Source organism: Mus caroli, chromosome 15 (assembly GCF_900094665.2).
Source record: "Mus caroli chromosome 15, CAROLI_EIJ_v1.1, whole genome shotgun sequence".
NCBI classification, from domain to species: Eukaryota; Metazoa; Chordata; class Mammalia; order Rodentia; family Muridae; genus Mus; species Mus caroli.
This window is the reverse complement of record NC_034584.1, coordinates 27,751,137-27,775,483: the sequence shown is the minus strand read 5'-3', so window position 1 is coordinate 27,775,483 and position 24,347 is coordinate 27,751,137. Positions and strand designations below refer to the sequence as shown.

Here is a 24,347-nt window from a genome sequence, read left to right as displayed (position 1 = left end):
CTCCCTCCCTCCCTCCCTCCTTCCCTCCTGGCCTCCTTCTTCCTCTCCCTCCCCTCCCCTCCTCTCCTCTCCTCTTCTCTCTTTCCCTGCCTCCTCATTTTCTCTCTCTTCTCTCTTTTCAACCCCCCTTTCTCATGCCCCCAAATAAACTTCACTTTTTCATATAGCTCAGGGTGGGGGACACCTCAGCATGGCCCCACTGAAGCACCCCTCTCCCACCTCATCATGCCACCACACTTTACAAAACATATCCTATTTGCATCCTTATCACAGGAAGGACCCTCCCTATGTCTGAAGAGCAGTCTATGAAAGCAATTGTTCTAGGACATTCTTTGTTACACTTGTGTTGGGAGAATCAAATAATATCACAATCACGAGAGTGCTGAGAAATGCCTGTGAATGTTCTGTCATGAGTTTTAACCGTCTTTCTCAAAATGTCATCCTCTAAGGACTTCTCCATGAGTGTCTCTTTTAAGAACTAGAATATATTTTGTGCAATTAGATACAAGTATTGGGGAAAAGGAAGAACAAAGAAAATAATGAAGCTATCAGGAGAAAGTCTCAACCATTGCTGTAGTGGACACAGATGAACTCCAGGAGAGATCTGCCCGAGCTACCATCACAGGTAGTACCTAGGCCAAGCAGTGGGTGGGACTGGACCTACCTTGGGCTTTCTACAATCACACTGAAGGGATTAACAAGACCACTAGGGCAAAGCACATTTAGTCAGATCAGATGTGCTATTTAAGAGAAAATTCACTTTATGGTATAAAAAAGGAAATGTACTTTTACTGTCTTTGTTTACTTTGAGTTTTTTTTAAAGAAGGGCGAAATCTAATGTTCTGCTACTATTTTTATTGCAACTACTATTTTCATCATGTTCTTTGATGCTAAGTAAATCACACACAACCTATTTTGAATCTACCATAAATACAACATTATTTGAACAGGGGCTCCCCCTATTTTTCTATTTCTTAGAGAGAAGGCCAAAGGCTTTTCATGGAATGGCCAGTCCCCTTACCGTCTGTGGAGCAGCCGCTGGTTCCATCGCTGGAACAGTACCGCATTTCTATCCTCTGCCTTCCTACTTCCAGCAAATTTGGATCTGGCAGGCGAGCTTTACAGGTATAGCGGAACCGCTGCTCATAGTGACCTCCATTGTCAGAGATGTTGACAGGTGTCCAGGGTGTCCAGGGTGTGGTCTTCTTCAGCTCCGGGCATGCATTGGTGTTACAAGGCTGGTATTCCTGGAGGTGAGGATGCACAGCATGTTTTACCCCTACAGCACATAAGTAGCTGGAGGAGGGGGGATAGGCTCCTTTCTCACTATGTCAGGGGAGCCTCAGAACTTTGGAATCTTAGATACTCAAAACTATATAACCCAAACAACACTTATGTTAAACGGTTCCCCAATAGAGTATTTAATTCTCAAGTCATCTCTAAAAGTAACCTGTGTTTTCTCCTGTATCGACAATAAGCATGAGATAGTAAACAGAACTGCATGTGAAAAAAAAACTGGCAAATTCTTAAAAAGACATCTACCTTTTACATGATAAGTTATTCACAATGTTGTTTATCTTGGTGTTTGTTTAGCTATTTTATTAAAGTGTTAGAGCTATAATACACTCTTTAGAGATTAAATGGCTTAATTTGAGATTAATGGGCATTAGAAGCCTTAGGAGCACATTCATAGCTTTGGGGTAATGGACTATCCAGACAGCCCAGGGCATGATGTCCAACCTGTAAGGTTTCCCCCTCTATTCCTCCTATTAATTTATAATATTTCTGTTTCTCTTCCAGCATTTCATACCTACATGTAGCTACAAGTTGGAGGGGCCTGGAAACTCAGTAGAGAATAGTTTTGAAGATCTATCAAGTGAGGCATACTGACTGGATAGGATAGAAATAGGTGATAAAAAATATGCCTGTCACATTAACCTATGCACTTGGTAATAAATACTATGAATACAGAATGAGGAATAGACAGTGGACCTTTGAGACAGTTCTGTGTCACAATTCTTTCATTTAGCCATAAAGGCTATTTCATTAAGAGAAAACTGACAACACATGCACCTATTTACTAGGATGCCGTAAAGATTTAAATTGATGTTAAACAAATACAAAGCAAGAGTTAAGGCATTTTCAGGACATGGCAGCACTGCTGCACTCATGAATATACCCTGCCTGTGGCTCTGTGCATAAGACCTGCACAAAAGAGAGCCATCCAACCCCAGCATGGGTGATGCAGACAGTAATAAAGTTCTACCCTTATCTGAGGAAGTACTGGCACTTTATAGCTGCTGGGGATAAGAAGTCAGTTTTACTTATAGATGTGGCCTGTGAGAAGTTGCTTATGCTCCAGTAGATGGTCCTAGACCCACACATGTATTGCAAACAGTAAGTGGACACAGCACCCTTTCTAAAACACGAGCACATGAAGTTTGGAGGGAAACAAGGTCTGGATATAACGGAGTAAATGATGGGAGGGAATTTGGGGTAGGTTAGATAAAGAAGAACATATTCATGTATGGAATTCTCAAGGAAGTCCCAATAGAAAGGCAAGCATAGTTATACTGGATGCTCTGCATTTCTGTGCTAGCAGGAGGGTTTCCTCTTTTCTGTTTCTTGTTGGGAAAGCCACCATTCTCCTTACTCCTCTCCCTTTCTGCCAGTGTAAGTTCTGTAATGGCATTCATAAGGAAGGATGGCTTCAAGACAAACACTTCATGCCTTGTTGTCGTCACATAACATCTACATGATGCTGTATTAAAATACTGGTAGAAATTTTAGGTCGAAAATAAATTTCCTTCAGGAAGGAGCATTTTCTGTGCTCTTATCATCTCTCGGTGCAAAGTTACTTCATCAGCTACCAGCATTTTTGTTATTTTGGAAACCTATTTCAATCTATAAATTGATGCTTTTTTTTTTTTGCTGTTGATTTAGAAATTTTCTTGGTGGCTTTGTTATATGTTTGCTATCACTGTCCTTTGTTCTTAGTGGAGTTTCTATCACCTGGATATGATCTCTTAGCTTTAACTTTTAATATCTCATCTTTTCTCTCTTACATTTTTTACTTCTTTATTTCCCCTGACATTTTAGGGGAGTTCCTAATTTATTAATTTCTGGGCTGTTTCCATAAATAGTTTGGGTACAGAGAGCCAGCTCTTCTGATCCATCTGGAAATTCCTGAAACACAGTTTCTCAATGCCAAGCTTTAGGCACCTAGGAAGCAGGTCACTCTGAGCTCAATGTCGAGCTTGGTGGTAATGGTAACTCTTCTCTGCACAGGTCCATCTCTGTCAGTCTAGATTCATTTACTCTTTTCACTGAAAACAATAAAATCTGGTTCTTATTTTTTTCTATTTTCTGGTTTAGGACGTGAAAAACCAATCTTCCTAATATAAAAATAAAGAGTTTCTAGCCTCTAGTTTCTGTGTGCCTATGACAGCAGCTTAAACTGGAAGACTAATGTGGCTCTTTATCTTGCTTGGTCTAATTATTTTAAGTAGATTCCCATAGTTTTCTTCCTTTTTCACAATGAGAATTACTCGGGAGTCATGTTTGTTAACAAGAGGAATTTAACACAGGACACGTAAGACTACTACAGCTGTTTCTCCAACTTAATACTCCTAGCCATTCCTACCAATTCACACCATCCGCACTCCAACAAACAGAGAGATAAATGACTTCATTTTTCTCTAAGGACAGTAAAATTTGGGAACTGCCTGCTAAATGGAAAAACAGCCCCAGTAAATGCTATAAACCCACTTGGGCAAGCAGGTGGATACAGCACATTGTCTTTCCTGTACTCGGCATAAAGGCTATCAAACAGAAGAGGAGTAAGCCTCCATCTGAACCCTTCTGTGCCCATTATGAGAAATGCTGGATTGAAAACTGTACAACACTATCATCTGATACCACATGGGCAAGTGTTCTGTTCAGGAATTCTTTGATAATGTAGACTTAAAGTGCAGTTGTGGGGGTTGATTTGTGAATTGTGTGTTTTTTTCAGCACCAGGGGCTTTAACTTTGCTGTAGAATAGTTAGGTCCTTATTTGTTATGAGGCTACCCCCAACAGTCCCTAGCTTCTTCACACCAGGATATCCAGCCTTTGAAATCTGTGGGTGGTACTCGCATTTGAAAGCAGGCTGCCATGTCTGGGTTGGCATCTACCAGAAGTACAGAATGTCACACATTCCTAGCAGTGACTGTGGCCCACTGTCTCCAAACATCAAGTTGGGCTCATTGTGTGTAAGTCTCCAAGGACTGCACCTATGTCCACGTTTGTTATCTCCTCAAAAGTTTAGCATGCAACACAGGACTTGGTTTACCAGCCTCTGAGGCTGGATTCTGCCTGTATTTGTATCTAATTATTAAAGGTTAGGATATGGTGAGGCCAATCTGCTTAATCTTAATTTTCCAAATTATGTATTGATTCAATTCAGTTGTGATCCCTTAGGCAGTTCAGCTGAATCTCTATGCTCCAGCTTACTGGTGAAAAGACCCCAAATTTGAAGGACTAGCACACAATTAAACAATAAAGAAATATCGATTTAAAAAAAAACAATTTTGAGGACTTAATTGGTATTATTTGACACACATGAGTCTTACTATTCTGATAGAAATGAATAGATAAGAATAGCTAGTAAGGCAATTTTAAGAAATTTCTTATAACGTGCTCTCCATGGATTCTCTATCTCAGCCAGCAAAGATCAAACCATCCATTTAAATTTTTAATCCAGAAGTCTGTGAGACCCTCAGCTGCCCCACATCTGCTTTTCTTCACTTACAGAGTAATGTAAGTGTAGCCTCTTGGGTTCATTTCCTACCCCATCTTAACCATGTCTCTTCTCCTTCAGGGGAAAATGAACATTGCATCACTTCAGGCTCATGTTGGAGAAACAAGGCAAGCACTTCACTAAAACTGAATTGTCGGTCTAAATTTCTGCCTCCATTATACACTGCAAGTTTGCAGGGATTAAAAAAGAAACTTTCACATTTTATCTTACATCACCAGTGTGAAGCAGTTACATGACTTGCCTGGTAAATGGGTAAAATGAGTTGATCATGGTTCAGATAAACCTATTCAAGAGGAATTCATATCAATTTGGCTAGCAAATTCAGATGGTTAAGTAGAGCCTCCTGTTTTGGTGTATATTTTTCCTTGGAGAAAACTAAAAGCATTTTGTAGATTAAAAATAAAGTAGAGAGATGGAGATGATCCAAGAAGAATTTTCATGCCACATGCTCAGTACAATGCGGGAGAAGAATCTTTAAAGTCTTTTCATCAATAGCTGAATACACAAACCAATTTATGCTCATATGGACAGAAAGGAAGTCTTTTGTCAAAATAGCCCAAAGTAACATGGAACAACCATTTTTGAGATGCTCTAGCCACCAGGCAAGGAGAGAGTAATGACTGCACGGTGATGAAAATGGAGGGAACCTCAGGAGGATGGCAGCAGTCCTAAAGAGGTTCCCTGAGAGAGGCAAAGGGAATGGAAAAGCACCTTAAGTTCAAACCTGGAAAGAAGTGGAGGAGATCTAGATTTGATATAGTCAGAAAGGAGAGATACACACAGAAACAACAAACAAACAAAGAAATAAAAATCTAGAGGTATATACAGCTCCCTTTCCATACAGCATTCATTTGAATGAAAATGAGCAAACATATTTTAAGAGAGTCCATAGAGGTGAGGATGACCTAAGAGAAACGCAGGAGAAAGAAAATGGCCTATCTAAAAAGATGAACCAATATTGGCAGGAAATTGTGCTGACTTTCACAAACGGTGAGGAGGCAGAGCAAGCTTTGAATCCTCAGGCCACTGTTTGGGTACCAGGAAGAATCTTCCCTCTTCAGGGAGGAAAACAACTTACCAGAGACCTAATGTTGCCCTGCTCCAATGAACAGTTGTAAAAGAAGAACCTAAATCACCGAACATGATTCACACAGTTCAGTCAGATCCCAGCACTCTGTTATCTTTTCCTAATGACAAGCAGCACAGAACTAGGTCAAGCTTACAATATCAAGCATCCATCCCAAGCATCCATCCTAAAATCATGGTTTACAATGAGTTAAAAACCCATAACCTACTATGAAAAGTCAGTCAGTTGAAACTGATGCAGAAACAACACAGGTGACAGAAACTCCAGTCAACAATATTGACAGACTTATTCTAACCTTGTTCCACATGTCTCATATGCCAGGAGAAATATTGAACATATTAAGTAGTGAGGTGAGGATATGAGAAACTATGACAGTGATATGCTGTTTACAACACTTGCAAAGGAGAGAGAGAACCCTAGACTACATTATGGGAACAACTGTAATATGACACCAAAACCAGATGAAAATTCAAGTGTGCATCTTCAAAGACGTTGGCTTGAAAGTTCTTATCAGGACATTACTAAATCAAATATAAATGTGCATATGTATACATTCTGTGTCAAATATAAATGTGCATATGTATACATTGTGGGTCCATATATAGCAAGTGTGTGCACATGTTGGTATCACAGTATTTCTCATGTCTTTAGTATTTGGAAGTTTGGAACTGAATAGACCTATTAAGCCTATGCTTGTTTTCATTCACTTGGATACTTGGAGAGGGAGCTGTTTGTATCTCTGGTTTTTTATTCGTTTGTTTGTTTGCTATCCCTGTGCATATCTCTGCTTTATGACTATATCCCATCTATTTCTCCTTCACAGGTACAAAGCCTGCACCATCCTCTCCACTGTCATTTGGACAAATGCTTTATAAGTGTTTATGTTACAATGACAACATCTGTCCTAATACAAGTGGTGCTGTTTTCCACCACATAGCCACTCAATGCACCAACTTCATATCACATAATTCCTTTATAACCAATGCCGTTGTCTATTTTCCATTTTATGCTGGTTCAGGTCCTGAACATGAAGGAGTCACAACCACCTTCCATAGGAACCTGAGCAGTTCACAACCCACTGGGTGGCAAGAGAAGAGCCCACCTCCGGGTCAGTTCTTACTTCCTATGTAACCATCCTGATGTCATTAGACATTGGGAACTCATCACTTGCCAACTGAGTGCTCAGGCATGATGGTTGGTGAGGATGCTTCTGCACACCAAGGAGCTTCTGCACCCTGACTCTTAGAGCTGTGGGTTTAGACAGCTGTTCCAAATACCAAAGTGCATGCCTTTGAATGAGGTTCAGAATGTGAAAGGGCACCACAGCAATCAACACTAACACTACACCCAGCTCCCACAAGTAACAGACATAGGTTCTAAGGAACCTATAGACTGTTCCTGCATTCTTGCTACACGGCCATAGACTAGAAAAGTACAGTGGAAGACAAACTGAATGTGAAAATTGTGTTGTAGCAATGGTGAGTGATTATACATGGGAATCCACTCATGATTTCCCTGTCCCTCACAGAAGCGGGTATTTCAGTACCGTCTCCTGGGTAACAGTATATGTTATGATATTCTATAGTCTTTAAAATTTAAAATTAGCACATGGAGTGTTAAAAATCACAATGGAATTTTCAAATAATGTGTAACTTTTAACTTCTCCTCCAACCTCAGCACCTCCCAGGCATTCCCATTGGTATCTTCCCCCAGTCTCATGTCCACTTTATTCCCACATAAAAATTCATAGTCAACATTATATTAAACAGGGGCAGTCTGAGATATTTGCTTTCAAACCAGGAAAGAGAAAAGAATGCTCACTCTCATCTCTCTTATGCGATACAGTGCTTGGAGTCTTAGAGCCATAATGCAAGAAAAAGATGTAAAGGGGTAAAAATTTTAAAAAGAGGATACAGATGAAATAATTTTACAGTTAAAAGGCCTTAAGGATTCCACCAGAGAACCCTTAGGTATAATGTACATTTTCAGAAGAGTTGTGAAACTACATACAGCACCCCCTCCCCCCACCCCAACTAGCCTTCCTAGGTCTTTGATATGTCCTTTACCTACCTGCAGGTTAATTTTTGTGAGCCTGTGAGCTTCCTTGGCAAGCTGTGGGGGCAGTGGGTATCACAGCTATTCCAGAGAAGCATGAACTGAGCCCCACACCTCAGGGGCTTCTGTGGTGTGGTGGTTTGAATAGAAATGGCCCCATGTGTTTGGATGATTGGCCTATAGGGAATGGCACTATTTGAAGGTGTGGCCTTATTGGTGTAGATGTGACTTTGTTGGAGGAAGTGTGTCACTGAGGGATAGGCACCTCAGAATGTCTGTAAATATTCATTCACTTTCTACCAGTAGCAAGTCTGGTTCTTCCTGGTGCATGATAACAAAGAAGAACTCCTGTGCTTTCTTACATAGAAAAGCTGTGGAGCATGTATGTGTGGGTGCACGTATCTATGTGCAGTAGAATATATATGCATGCACATAACAAACAGTAAGCTGGTTTTCTTTCTCCCACACTGCTTTAGACACTCTTTTTAGCAACACTGCTATCAACAGATCAAGAGAATAAGAAAATCCATGGTGCTGCTGGAGTCCTTCTTTGTGGCCAAGGCTGTGATTTGTAGGTACCTTTGCCTCTATGAAGTTGCCTCTCAAACGAGAAGATCCATCTATCCACTTTATTCTCTCACTAAAATGGCTGTAAATTCTTCATCTCCAGAAGTGAAAGGCAAAGATGCACACATCTTTTCTCTGGCAAATATCTTGCAATGAGATGAGAAATTCCCTTTGGGTAAAAGTGAACACACACCCTTGAGGGAAGTAAACAGGAGACCTCAAGTCTGTTTACTTTCCCTGGACTCATATGCTCTCCCAGGAAAAATGTTTAGTATGCTATGCCCACTTGAGAGAATTCACAGACTTTAAACATTCTTATGAGGAGTTCTGTGGGGTCCTGCATGATATGATAGAAGGTTAGTTAGTGAGATAAGTTGACAGAACTATCTCAGATCTTGTTTTTATAGGGATACTTGGGAACCACAACTGCAGATTACTTTAAGGAAATAAACAAAAAGTGAAGACCAAAATATCACCTGTGTGGTTTCTTGCCAGAAAATTATGTTGGCTGTGAGTACTTCCACATACTTATAGAAATTTTGTCTTCCTTAGTTTCGAAAGATTGTATATATGCATGTAATGGGTTAGGCAATCCCTCGTGAAACCATGGAAACAGTGGTCTATGTAGCATCCCATCTGGTACAGGCCCCTTGACAACTTGACTATGGAGCCAAGGCTCTGGTCCTAAGAGAGCATTCACAAGGTAATCCACTCAGTGTGAGAGACAGGTTCTAAGATATCTTCAGAAGTCCTCTCCCATTGGCACACCAACTGTGGAGAGAATGTTGGTGAGACCTCTGATGATGATGGGTAGTGGATTATTGATTAGGTCACAAGATCTATGGTTTTCTCCCAAAGGGAGATATTTTTGTTCTTTGAAGAACCAAGCATCCCATTTCAAAGCTGTTGCTAGAGTGGGTCTCTATACAAAGCTAATCAATGCTACGGAGTCATTGAGAAACATTTATTTTATTTACTTTATTAGTGTTTATCAATGGTAAGAACCATCACGAATATTTTGTTACTATAGTCTTATTATATTTGTCCCCTATTCTCCTATCCAGTCTCCTGACCCAACTGTTCCCCTTCCTCTGCTTCCAAGCCCCCCTTCTATACCCAACTGTCAAGCAACATCAAGAAACACTGACTTAAATTAAGATATGGGGGGATTCTTAAAATGAGAAATAATAGAGTTGGTATGGGAGCCATATGTTCTCAGAGATGCCCATCAGGGTCAAATGACTACAGCAACTCATGTAAGAGCCACCAGAGATGGTGCTACTTCGCAATAAACAGGTTCTTCAAAGGGACCACTGATTCTATTGCTAGGCTGATTCCACAGTTGGTTTCAATGGCTCAAACAAAAAAATCAGGATTATAATGCTATAGACCTGAGAAAGAGAAAAGTTAGCATTTTCTCCCAAATATATCTAGAATTTCAAAGATTGAAAATGAAACTATTTCTCTATCAAGTTCTTAGCCTGCTGACTCTACATTCTGATGAGGAAAGCTATCTAAAGAATCTTCCCTTCGTCTATGAGTGCCCAGTGAGTGCTAGACATGCAGGGAAGCCGCACTTTATAGTCTTTACTCCCCATGGGGTTTCTCTTCTGAGTCAGATTATTCAACTCTGCCAAAGACACAAGGTTGGTCATTCTTTAATATTTCGTCTTCACCCCTAAGCTTATCTTTGGCAAGCAGGAGAGCCTAGCAGCTCCACCCAGCTCTCTATGCCCCTATAAACCCATCCTTGTGCCTCAGCTATATCTTCTGTAAAAAGGAGTAATAACATCATCAAAGAACAATATAATAGTGATTAGTACTTATCAAGCACAATAATGAAGTTATTCCAAATAGTACACTGCCCAATACATATGACATCTTTGCTCTGTACAATGGGTCAGACAGAGGCAGACACATCACACAGAATATGGAACTATTGGGCATTCTTCAGACGTGGTGACTAGAGGAAGAGCTATCTAAGAAAGTAAGTTGTTACAACAACAGATACTTGTCCTGTAAGGGCTACATATACTTGAATGTATTTATCTAGCAGGGAAAGCAAGTTCAAATTTAACTTGTACCCATGTTCCTATGAGAATCATCTCAGTCTTTCTGTGTGGTAGAAATTGATTGTCTTTTAAATTGATTCTCATCTGAGTTTACATAAAGCTGTCTTCTTACAGGCTCATAATTTAGATAAAGATTTCATGCCCTAAGAGACAGCAGTAAGAATATTTAATCTAAAGGCTTCACATCTCGAATGATGTATCTTGAGTGTGCACAGCTAAGGTCAAGTCCTTGATGCATTTCATTTCATTGTTGGGAAACACTGAAACCTTTCTTTTGTGCTCTATGCTAAATTAAGTGTATTTGGGAAACTAAGAACATACTTTTATAATTGACATACATATTTCTCCATTAAAAACCCCATGGAAGTACATTTTTTGGTTCTATTGGAAATTTTACTATGGGAAATTATGTCCTTTTTAAATAAGAATACTCAAATGACCTTCTTTTTATAATGACATTGATTAATGAGAATCCTATTGCCTAGGCAATCGTTCCTGCCAGGACTAACAGATAATGATCTGAATATATAACCTTAAGCTTTTATATCTTCAAACTACAAGTCCAAGTAATATTGCCTAAATGATACTCTCTTTAACAACACTTAAGAAAATAAAAGTTCATGCTTTTCCACCATCAACCCATCAAACATGTCTCTTTCCACACCGTTGGGGCATCTATATTATGTGACAAGCTTTGAGCTCCATACTCAAGGGCTCTTAAACATTAAAAATGAAAATAAATATATAATGTTCCAGGGACATGCTTGAGAGTGTGGTGAGCTTCACTGGTGTGCACTAGGGAATCCAGAGGAAAGAAACATTTGATATTGTATTAACAAAAACTCCAGCGAGTCTCATGCAGCACTTCTGGCATTCTGTCTAGCAGGCAAACCATGTTTTTGTGCTAAGGTGATACAGTCTTGGTCAATCCCAAAAGTAGAGATGGGATACAGTCAACATCGTATTTGTTCTGTGCAGTCAGTTCTGGTTAAGGAACCTTGCTTGCTGCAACTGATGCTAACACAAATAAATGGAAAAATCTCAAACAATCTTTGGCCCCTTGAGAAACTTTTAAGTCTTCATATCAGAAAATAGGTTTCTCTAATTAAACAATAAGCTGCCAAAATAGTTAAGAATATGTATTAATTTCATCCCATAAGGATAAAAGCACCGGGATCTGATTTTTATAAAAGTTGAGGTCTGAGGAATGTCCATGCAGCATCCAGATGGAAACACTGAAGTGTGAGGGTAGGCGGTCTTGGTCCTCACTCACCACAAAGAATCAGGGGTAATTCTGATACCACTGTCCTGGATCGGGTTACCTCTCCCTGTCATTATGCTCATGGCTTTTCTCTGTGAGATGAGTGTGGCTTGTGATCTGCATGCAAGGGATGCTTCACGGCATCAGTAGTCTGTCTATAGGAAGTGACAACATCATAAGAGAACAATTTGTCTGAGCATTCTTAATGGATATATTTCTTCTCTCTCTCTCTCCCTACCCCCCTTAAGTCTCTGTGGTTACATTGGGGTTGGGCTTATTCATTCCAGCTAATCTTTCATAGACACGGGTTCCATACGGCAGATTGAATAAATTTTAAAACTGACACCTGTAATATAACATGTAGTTTTTGTTCTTGCCATTGACCATCAAACAACAAACTACAAGTGTTTACTGAGCATTTACATTGGATTAGGTATTAAAATCAACCTAGAGATTTTAAACTATCCAGGATGATATGTACAGATTATATGTAAATGCCATGCCATTTCAATTCAGACATGCAGGTATCCTTGGATTTTAGTATGCAAGGGGTGTGTGTGTGTGTGTATGTGTGTGTGTGTGTGTGTGTGTGTGTGTGTNTGTGTGTGTGTGTGTGTGTGTGTGTGTGTGTATGTGTGTGTGTGTTTGAACCAATCCCCTTCGATTACAGAAGGAACACTGTACTGACAATAATATTGATACATTATATTTTTTATTTACGTTTGCTATAGCATACTCTTTGCATCCATTTAAATTTTACTTTCATTTATTTTAATTTGTTGGTCAGCATTTCGGCCAAGTTCTGTGATCTCATATTCATGATCTTTCTATCACGCCCGTGTAGTACTCTAGTGTATTAGTTACTTTTCTGCTGCTGTGACAAAATACATGAACAAAAAACACTTAGAGGTGAGCCAGGTTTATGTAAGTTTAAGGTTCAAAAAATGTTCAGTGCAACACAGTAGGGAGGCATGGCTACAAGAATGTGAGTCTGGTGGGCCCATTGAGGGTACAGAAAGATCAACCATTCTACCAGGAAGCAGAGAGACACAGAGAAGAGAAAGTGGGGAAGACTATAAAACCTTAAAGCTAGACCTCAGGATGCTCCCCCCCACCCCCGCAAGGTTTTGTCTCTTACAGGTTCTGTGACCTCCCCAAACAGCTCCAACAATTGGGACAAAGGTTCAAATATGTGAGCCTGTGGGGCACACTTTCCATTCAAACCACCACACTAGGAAGTTGATGCTTATGCCTGTTGGGCAAGATTCAAAAGAAAAGTCACACAGCCAGATGTAAGGGCATCTTAGTCTTTGCCCCACTCTGAGAGTCAGCAAAATCATCACCAGTCACCTGGTTTCTTTACTGAACCAGATGCTGGCTGCCATCATCAATGTGGGATGTGGCTGCTCTTCCACAGAGGATGCATCTACTTGGGATGCTTAAGATGCTTCACTTGAATTTATATGCTAAGCATTTCCAGACTTTAAAATCCTTTGCATATGGCAATGATAGAGACCAGCTTATTGATCTAGACATTTCCTATAAGATAATTGTCCAAATTAATGTTTACAGGCTATTCTGCACAATGGATTTTATCTCTTTAAATATGATTTGGGACTCTTTCTACTCTACACTCCTAAAACATAAAGTGGTGATTAAATAATTTAATAAACTTATTCCAAATCCACATTTTAGTCACAGATATCTATCATAATGTTTTCTGTATGTAAATTCCAAATTTTGAGTTGTATAAGGCTTCTCCCTTTTCTTACACCCACACGCGCGCACGCACACACACACACACACACACACATACACACGCGTGCACACACATGCACAGACACATCGCCCACAATTACTTTCATATATTGAAGCATAAAGGCTAACGGGGCTCATTCATTCACGATTTTCTATACTTGGAAAATGGGCAGAAATATATCTTAGAACATTCTTTTTAATAAGCATAAGGTGCATTTTCCTTCAAGATCATCTTTCAGATCTATGGAAAATGCCCCAGTTGATATACTTAGAATTCTGATTTTGGATAGCTTTTAAATTTATTCTCTTTTCTAGGAAAATACTGCAAAAGTTAAGCAATTATGTTCAATGTTTTTGTTTCAATGCTGTTCAATAAGACAAAATTTCCATGGGGTGGTGGTATAAAAATATATGCTCTTCCAAAATAGGAACACAGTGTCTCTAAATTGCTTCATTTTCTTACAAATATCCATATATAAAAATTAAAAATAAAACTTTCTTGGTGAGTGTGACAATCTGTTTTTCATTCCTACTGCTGCTTCTAGACCATTGGAAAGAATGCCCACAGAGCTGTCTGCACAGGCATCTCTTCCATGGATTCTGAGATTCAGACTGTGACAATCTGTTTTTCATTTCTCTGTTTCTAGCCAAGCCCTGCATACTCGCTATTTATCAGTACAAACTTGGCAAGCACTAGTACTCAGAGCCCCACCCCCTTCCCCAGTCAAACATGACACTAATGGCGTCCAGACTCCAGAAGACGAGCCAGAGTTCAATGGGTGACTTGTGGTAACTTCACAATGGTATCCAAGAGCTTGGGAAGTACTAACTCCTCAAACAGTCAAAGGAAACAAAGATGAAGCTACTATGGGCCAAGTGGGAAGAGTCGAGAAGTCCATCTATTTAGAAGCCCCCTACCAACTGTGACCAGTTGAGGCTCAGCCTGGTCCTATTCAGCAGGGACTGTAGTCTAGAAGAATGGCACATGCCATCTAATGGACAACCATTACCCAGTAATCTCCAGCCTTTGAGCCACAGGCAAGAGAGCTAGCAGGAATCTCTTGGACAGGTAATTGCCAACCTTCACATGCTTACTCCTTTGCCTTTGCCTTGATAAACTGAGTTTTCTGTGGTCTCCAGCATTAGCAGTGAATACTGCCAGTCCTGGCAGGGAACATCATCCCTTTCTTTGCTTTAACTGAAAGGCTTCTATTGCTGCAAACCTTCCTTAGGCATCCTTCATTACCTAGGAGAAGTGGCTCCCATTCTTTATTGAGATTTTCCTTGGTTACCTGTTATGCAACCAATTTAAGGTTATCCCCAACTACTTTACAAATAAAAATGAGACTCAGGCTATGGTTATTTTATATGGCTTGACAATAGGTAACCCCTAAATTAATCTTCTAACTGCTGGTCTGACTATCTGCCCTGTGGTGTAGCCCAGATACTTGCTGTTTCTCCTGGTCATGTGCTCACTGTCTATCTCCCCTCACGGTGGTTTCCTCTCGCCTCCTTCTTTCTTCTTCTCTTCCTCGTCTCTCCTCCTCCAACCAGGTCACTTCAAACCCACCAACCTCTAATCCTCCAGTAATTGGCTGTAGTCACTTTTATTTAACCAATCATTTTAAATCAAGGAACAAGGTTTACATAACAAAAGCTTATAAACATGGGAAGTACCTTATGGGCCTAGACCTTCAGATAGAGAATTTGGCATTATAATGCACAGCAATAGACCAATCCTCAACAGTAACCTCTTATGAATGAATGTTGAATTTTATCGAATGTTTCTTCTAGAGTTATTGAAATTACTATAGCATTTTTCTCCTCAGGTTATTACTAGAAGATACAGTCTTTACAATAGCATTCACTTGGGATGATAATATATATATATATATATATATATATATATATATATACACACACACACATATATATATACACACACACACACACGTGTGTGTGTGTGTGTGTGTGTGTGTGTGTGTGTGTGTAAAACCTGGTGAATTTGTTTTGTGCAAGATATCTACAGCTTGTGCACTTCATAAAAGAAGATCCTTCAGGTAGACGTGAATGAGGGCAGGAGCTAAGAGAGCCATGAGATTTGTGTAGGGAGATCTGAACTCAGAGAGATCACACTAACCTTTGTTGTAGAATATGCTAACTGTTGCCAAGACCTAGGTCTGTGGTGTTGGGACATTTGGCACAAGAGATGTGTTTTTTAACATATTAACACATACTACCCTGAAGATTAGTTGTGTTCAGGTCACATCGACTTCTAATCCCCAAGACAACATTATTTACCCAATCGCCATCAACACTCCATCCTTGGTCAAACCCTCACCTGTTACAGAAGCCTTTGCTTTCAAACAAGATTCTCTCTGCTTGGGCTGCTACAGCTAGTTTTGTTAACTAGCTTTTTAACATCGAATGCATTAATCAACTGTGGTCCAAAGGTGCCCAAGAAAGATGTTCCCAACATCATAAATGAGGCAACTTTACATTAAAATGTTGCAACAACTGTCAGCATGCCTCCTTACAAAGACAGTGGATGCTTGGATAATGTGGAAAGACCATGGATTTGCATTGCTGGTCCCAAACAAGGGGTATTTATACTTCAGTTGGAATAATGTTGACCTTCTCACATAACACTTAACAAATCACTCACTGTGCAATTACTTCATCCTGGGAACTGAGAAATTTTAAGGGTGTGAGTGAGCAGAAGAGACAGGGTGCCTGCACTTGGGAACCACTAAGGCTCTAATGGTAAAACACAGAGGATAGTTCTGCCTTCTCCTGTCTTCTCCGTTTCAGTGAACTGATCTTGAAACAGTCACAGGCATGCGGTTATGATTTAGAGATGTGACAAGGACATGCCTGTCACACACAGAGCCCAACTGAATAGGAAATGTCCCTGTTGTAATACTAGTCCTGTTCTAGATGTTCATATAGAAAGCCCCACTCCCAGCTCTCTCCTTGCCCAATGTACTTATGCCTGAGTTTAATGCAGATTCTCTCCAACCAAATGCAAACAGAAGAAGAGCAGCAGTGAGTTCAGACATCCTTACAGACCTACTTACTTTATAACTTTACAGCTGTATGGAGTTGAAATAGGTTTTCTCTCACACAAGTAGCCCTGGCCAAGCTGAGAACCAAGTGCTGAGGATGACAGACAAGGCCTCCTAGAGAACAGGACAGCTGTGAGGACTGGAAAAGCCAGCTAAAGGCCTCCCAGTGAATTGCATCTGTTTAAAGGCATTAGATAGTGTGGACTACAGAACTCCAAAACGATGCCAATGGTGTTGTGTTTGTAGTTCCATGTTGAACACGCATTTGTTAAATTACAGCTAGGAGATGTGGGTGTCTTTGTTTGTTTGTTTGTTTGAGTTTGTTTTGTTTTTGTTTTTATTTTTATTTATTTATTTTCAAGTTCTGTTGCTGCTTTTCAGTGAGATTGGCAGAGCATGGGAAACCTGCAGGCAAGTTCCTTTTCTGTATACCAGGGCCTGTTCCTCAGTAAATATTGAATGGACCTGTAGACTCTTCAGTGCAGAGGCAGATTACTGTCAAGGACTCCCGGTATGATACCAGTGATGCAGCCAGCGGGCTTGTAAGGCCAGCATCTCAAGAGGCAGCAAATATCTGAATAAACATATTCTATGAAAGGTCCCAGAGAGCACTGGTCCTATAAACTCTCAGCTGTCATGTTAATGCAGCAATGATGACCTGCTTGTCCAGGGAATTTCATTTCATGCATAACAAACATGAAGATACTAAATTGGTCCTTCTATCCTTACTTGAGTGTGGTGACCTGTGAACTGTTCTGTGATCTTAGTCATGCCACTTTCACTGGATCTCTGCTATCCCCTCAGTAAATGCACCTTCAGAAGAGAGTTAAGCTGCTCATTCTTAGAGGTACATCTCAAACAGATGTGCTAGGACTTGCTTTTTGAGAGGACCAAATGGGGCTGGTTGGGTAGCTGTGTATGGACCACTGTATAGGAAGATGTTAGTCAATGTGAAAGGCTAAGCAGGTTTTTTGGGACATTCTACATTTCTGATCTCTATTCCCCTCTTGTCTCTAGAAGCCTGTACAGTCTTGGAAAATCACGGCCAAAAGCCACCCATTATTGAGACCAATTTTAATGTTATAAAACAAAAAAAGCCAGTAACAGCATTATGGGATGATCCTCTTTGGAATGGGACTAAGTTCCAAAGTATATGGCATATTTTTGAGGGGCATTTAACTTAAAATTTTTTCTCTAACTTTAACAGTGGCCTTTGAAGTAACAGAGATAGTAATTGTAAGGGAAGTTGAAAGGATGACAGAGATCAAGTGCATATTGTCTACATGTTTGTGTACACACTGAAAGTATGGATCTGTATCTGTATAGAAAGTACTTATCTGCACACTGCGGAAAAGTAGTATGACTACATGTATATGTATGTAGGTGTACATGCCACATACACATACATACACACATATACATACATGTACATATACACATTCATACACACACATACACGCATATACACTCATACACACACACTCACACCATGTGATAGGTTCTTTTAAATCCAACATGATTCTGTTTGTATTAAAGGAAAATAATTTGAAGTATGATGTAGCTTCATCTGCTGAGTACATGGAAGGACTTATACTATAGAAACATGAAGTAGAATATGTCAGATCTTCCATTAGTATAAAGCCTCCTCAGAGGGAGCAGGTGAAAGGCCTGCTCAGGACCCCCATAAATGTTGTGACTTACTCTCCAAGGTTGAGTGCAGAACATTACTTTTGCATATATCTTGGAATGGTATAGGTCATACTCATGGTCTGAATCTCAGCGTGGACAGATCCTGCACATGCTCACTAGCCTTGTTTCCCACCCACAGATGACACACCCCTCTCAGCTCTTACTATCTCTCCTAATGGTTTTACTGCCTCTGTGACCTCACTATTTCCAAAGTGTTTGTCTTGTATTCTTTTTTCCCAAGTTGGAAAGCAGGCTTCTTCACGTTCGCAAACTTCCTTTATTCACCTGCTTCACTCACACAGCACTGACTGTTTACAGAGCATGGGTGTAAGGCATTCCCTGGTGACTAAATACAAGGAGAGTGAATTGCCCATCACGGGGCACCTCACAGATGTGAATCCATCATTGAGAATTTCTCTTCTTCCACATGTAAAACTTTTTAAAAGTAAACAGTACCAGCTGAGGTCACTCCAAGGAGGAGATAATTTAATTTTCAAAGAAGGTACATGTAGGAGACAGAGTTCTTTTCCTCTTCTTCACTTTCAGATGTCAAGGCCTTATCACCAAAAGCTATTAGCAGTTGCAAGCAGATAAGAGAAAGAAATACATTAAGTAAGCTTTCTACTGGAATTGCCTTGCAAACGTGAGTGTGTTCTGCTTGATGTCTGGGTTTGCTGTCCCTGCCACTTTTGTCCCATACTCTGTTAACTTTGAATGCTTTGGCGCATGTGCTTCGGGTTTCAGTGGTATAATAAACATTTGGAAAGATTCCAGAATTTGCTCCTTGAGCTACAACCATTTCTTTCTCTTGAAAGATGACAACAGAGTGTCTTCCTTCATGGATTTTTCTCTAATAGTCTTGGATTGAGTAGGACCTGGGATCAGTATATCCCTGGACAGACATAGATCTTGTCTTACCTCACAACAGAAGCAAGATGCCAAAGGTATGGATGCTTCTGTCTCACATGATGTGGCTTATTAAAACAATGTAAGAATGTTACATGGTGTGAGCCAACTCCTTCTCCAACAGTCTTCCTTGCAGGTTTGAAGTGGAATACCATGAAATCTTGCCAGTAAGATTTAAAAATATGGTATATGATGTGAAATAAGGAGATGCCTGAGCTCAAAATGTTAGGTATCATGATGTCAGCTATCACAAGATTGACACCAGATGGAACCACTGGGCCCCAGAGCAGCATGACTCATCATTTGGATTTTAACTGACAATGTTTAATTGCTTCTAAAAATTAATGTGGTATTCCAACTAAAAAATATTAATGAAACAAGATGAAGAGAGCAGCTGTGGCTAGACACTTCTGTGTGTGTTCACATTTCAAGGGTTTGGAATCAGGCTTGAGTTGTTAGAATGCCTTAGGATTATTAAAGAGAAGCATTGGGAAAGCAGAAATGACGGCATCTGTGGAAAATATTCAGTGTATTAAAGCATTTTTTTCATGCTCCAACATCTGTTGCTTCCTTCCTTAGTTAATTATAAGTTGCTTTGAAAATTATTATGTATGTGAATTACTTTTAACAACTTAAATTATACATGTTAAATAATAGCACAAGAGGCATTGAAATGAAATGAAAACAAAGATAAAACCTTAAGCAAAATACATATTAAATCGCATTGTAGATGTAATTAAACATTTAAGTTCCATCTGCAGCAGAAGAGTGGTCTCCCAGGAGCCAAACCAGACCCATCCACAGTGCTGCTATCAAACTTACTTTAAGATCCTCTGGGTACATCTGCCTTTGTGGCAGCTATTTTCCAGCATGTCCTCATCTTCATCAATTGAAACTAGTGTTCAACCCCAGCACTGCCACATGAATTCTGTCATGATGCTACTGTCTCCTAGGCTATTTTAGTTAAGAATTATGTGTGATATTTCCCTATCTATCCCTTTGGTTTTAACACCACCCATTTCTGAGACAAGGGCTGAATATTTTCTGTGTAAATGATAGAACATAAGGAAGAGCCATGGTACTCAGAATGTAGGGAGAGGAGTGTAAACTTCAGGCAAATATCTAAGATTGGGAGACATACAGGCTTTTCCCAGAGAGAGGCAGACTGTAGTGTAAATGGCATGGTAGCCCAGGGGATGGCAATTCTCTAATCAGCGGGACATCGGCTTTGCTTTGCTCATGCTTGGTTGTAGGAATGTGTCAATGAGGCAGTATGGTGGTCCCTAAAGCTTGGAACCTACAGGAGTCATGGCTTTCCTTGTCTTCACAGATTCCTGTACATTGATGGAGCAGAGTTAGTATTCATGCCTTGGATAAGACCACCCCGTCCAAGCTGCCATAAGACTAGAAAATGCAGGGTAACACCATGGCCCCAGTGTGAGGGGCTGCAGGATAGACTGAAATATTTAAAGACGTAGCCCATTGAAAAGGATGAAAGAAGTATCCTCTATATTACAAATTGTGTAGTAGAACAGGAAGTCCTATTCTACTGGTGTGTCCACAAGAAGGGCACAAAGGCCTACTTGGGTTATATGAACATCTTGTTAGAAATCCATTAAAAAAAAAGCACTGCAAATGTAATTTCTTCATTTAATTAACAATTGCCCCATACAAACAGAAGCAGATAGGATGAGAAAATAAGCCCCCCCCCATTTGGACATGAGACTTTAAATGGACTAAAAATTGCAGTGGATGCTCTACCCAGATCACAGACAATTATCACAACATTGTCAGCAGAGAGTAAGTCAAAGATGAAGAACATGACTGGAAAAGAAGATGGTTTGAATGTACTTAAATTTTCTTCAGTGCACTTAAATAGAGAGCAAAACCACTTTACCTACTTATGTAAAATATTCATGAAATCCCACTCCTCATTGAAGAGCTATTGACAGTTAATGGATGCGACAGAGAGGTACTCAGTTTTCAATTTTCTTTAAAGGTGTGGTCCTTAGTATGGTAGGACAATCATGTTCTAATGAATGGGCCCATACTCATACATATATGGGCAACACAAATTTTACTCAGTGATGTGTGTAGGTATGTATGTGTAACACATGGGAGGTGTTGTTAGTAGAAGGAATTATAGAAAGAATTGTAGGCGATTATGATCAAAATATATTCTATGCATTCATGAATTAATAAAAAGAATTAATAAAGATTATATTAAAATGATAAGGATTCTCTTAAGCTGAGCATTGTATATGTTGCGGCTTCATAAGATCTACTCATTCTGTAGGCATTACGTATTCACAAAACCTAAAATATTGTGCAAACACGAGGAAGTACTACTGCCAGGCTTCTTCAACTGAACTTTATGTATTTTATCATTAAGCATTAAAGAATCTCTGCCACAAAATTGATTAGTGAACTCTAAAAGGGAAGTGTGTGTGTGTGTGTATGCACACACACATGAATTTATGCATGTGTGGAGTATGTATATGATTTATATCACTTATACATTAGAATACATTTCCTTCATGAAAATTCTTTTTAATTAGTTTTGCCACCACAGTATTTGAATCATTGTAGACAGAACAAAAAAAAGTATTCTTTTCTTTACAGAAAGAAATCTGTGCAACAGAGCTTTCTAACTCTATAAATAAAACATTTTTGTGAAATATTCCAGATCTCAATACCAACAGCAATTTCCAAAGATTGTAGATGGTTATTTATATGTCCTAGAGGCAGAGTTGTGATGGATTAATTCCTGTAATCCATCATTTTTCCTTTTCTCTCCATCTGTATTATGCATCATTCTTAAACTTGATTGCCAAACTTTCGGATGCTAGATTTGAGAAAATGTACACTTCTGTGGCCATCCGCCCCACTACTCAATTTTGTGTACTGACATTAACTTTTACAAAATGCACCAGCCTCTTCTAACAACATGTGGAGGCTTTACTCTGACAAACTTTCATATTTTCAAGCTTTTCACGGAGCTATTTCATAACAAAAGAAAGCAAACTTCACATTGCCGTGCTTATAAAGATGTAATTTTCAGTTCCTGCTAGGGTTATCGATCAGATCATTCCTCTTGAGAAGAATCCTTGCAAATCTAAGTAAATGCCCCTTACAAACAGCACAGTGCTGTAGTTCCTCATCTGATCTTCATCTCAAAGGTCAAGATCACCTGTTTAGTCTTCCTAATAACACATCATGTGAAAATCCTTGTACTAGCTCATTCAGTTACAGTCATTGCTCAGGGAGCACACACCTTTTCTTATCTGCTATTAATGTCATTAGAAGGGCAGCTTCCTTAAAGGGAAGGCAGCTAAAATGAATTGGATTCAAACTAGCTGAAGCCATGAAACACTTTTGATCCCATGCCTCAAATCTCATCTTGTGGATAGCAAGGCTGGCTTCTAGGAAGTGAGGCCCATTACAGCCTGCTGTTCTGTCTTCTGTCTTTGTTCCTGATCCCTTCAGGATGACAGTGAGTGGGCAGCGGCTACAGTTCCACTTCCTGATACTAACTTCTGGAATAAAGGGCTCTCACCTTCCTGGGGCTCTTTTTAAGAATCAAAGTGACCTGGTCTGGAAATTCCAAGCAGCTTTTCCTTGCATATAGCCAAGGAAAGAAACAGTTTCAAAGGATGGAGAATCTCTATAATGCATAACAATGTCTGGTAGGAAATGAGATGATATAGCCTAATAGTAAGTACTCACAGGTATTTGATGGATGGAAATTTCCAGGGGTCTCTGGGATTTTGCAATGGAAAGGAGCCTCAGCAGCACTAAATCCCAACCAGTGGACAGTAGCTTCAGAAACTCTGTTCTCATTGGTTTGGCCCAGCCTGCTCAGACTTTATTTTCATGAAGTCAGATGTGGAAAGTAACTCAAGGCAAATCATCTCTGCCTTTAAGGCTTTGGAAAGGTGGTGGGTATTTTACATCCACCCTTACTCACCAGGGTACAGATAGCTCTTTATGTTCAGTCTTCTCTACATTCTGCAGACACTGTGAAATACAGTCTAGTAGCATCCTTCATCCAGGGGATCCATGAAAATCAGGAGCTTTTAAAAGGCACCTTCTGGCTTTTCTGTTTTAAAAGGCAATCAGATCCCTGTTGTCCATCCCAATGACATTAATCTCAGTCATCAAAAGGAGTTTTTCCTTCCTTCTTCTCTCCCTTCTTTCTTCCTCACTGCTGTAAATTTATCCCTCAATCTTTCTGCTCTAAGGCCTTGTCTTAGTTCAGACTACTGGTCTCCAGTTCTACTTCACATAGAGCTCAAACCAAGATGTGAGGTTTGCTTCTCTCAGTAAACTGATACATAGTAGGATTCAATATGAAGCTTGGGGCCAAGATGTTTCAGAGGTTCTGAAGAAGTCATTAAGATATCAAGCATTCAGAACAGGACTGGAGTGGTACCAATGGTACACTCTTCATCATCAGGATTCTGCCAATACAATACCTCCTTGGAATAATGTATTGCATAACCTGGCTGATGTATGCAGTAGCTTTATGGAAGAGGGCTGAATTCAGTATCAGGTGGTTCCTGACAAGAACCCAAGTTATGTGGACACTGCACTCTGGAGTCACTATGTGATTGATGGTTCTTCAGCTTTTAATATTGCTCACCTCATGAAATTTGGTATGGATCAGAATCAAGTGATTAAAGTTGACTTCTGCATGTAGAGATCTAATGGGAAACTTGAATTCTTTACTCATTTTAATTACTTTCAAGATATCACATGATGCAGAGGAGAAACACATGGCCCTGTCAGAGTAAGTGTCTGGCCTTGAGCCTGGATACACCACAACCCAAGCCATCTTTCTTTTTGGTGCCAAGTTTCCAGACCCTCAAGATAGGGATTCTAACATAAATTGCACATCTGTGAGTCACTGAAATAAGTAATAAATTCACTTGTAATTTCTTTAAGCAAACCCCACCAGTAGCATTTATAATGACAAATAGTAATAGAATATTATTTTATCTATAAATTTTGTTTGAATATAATTAGAATTAACTAGCTGACTGTAGTTATCAAACTTTATTTAGGAAATTTGCTTTTTTAGCCTTATA

General features: G+C 39.7%; 1 protein-coding gene across 3 annotated transcripts in view; it reads right to left on the bottom strand.

Annotated features, from left to right (window-relative positions):
- The window catches only part of Sema5a (semaphorin 5A), a 437,549-nt gene that overhangs the window by 23,526 nt on the left and 389,676 nt on the right, over positions 1-24,347 (bottom strand). For all 3 annotated transcript variants that reach the window (XM_021182965.2, XM_029469705.1, XM_029469704.1), the window contains one exon: positions 1,022-1,247. In XM_021182965.2, coding sequence (XP_021038624.1) covers positions 1,022-1,247 — 226 coding nt within the window. The remainder of the gene's footprint in view (positions 1-1,021; positions 1,248-24,347) is intronic.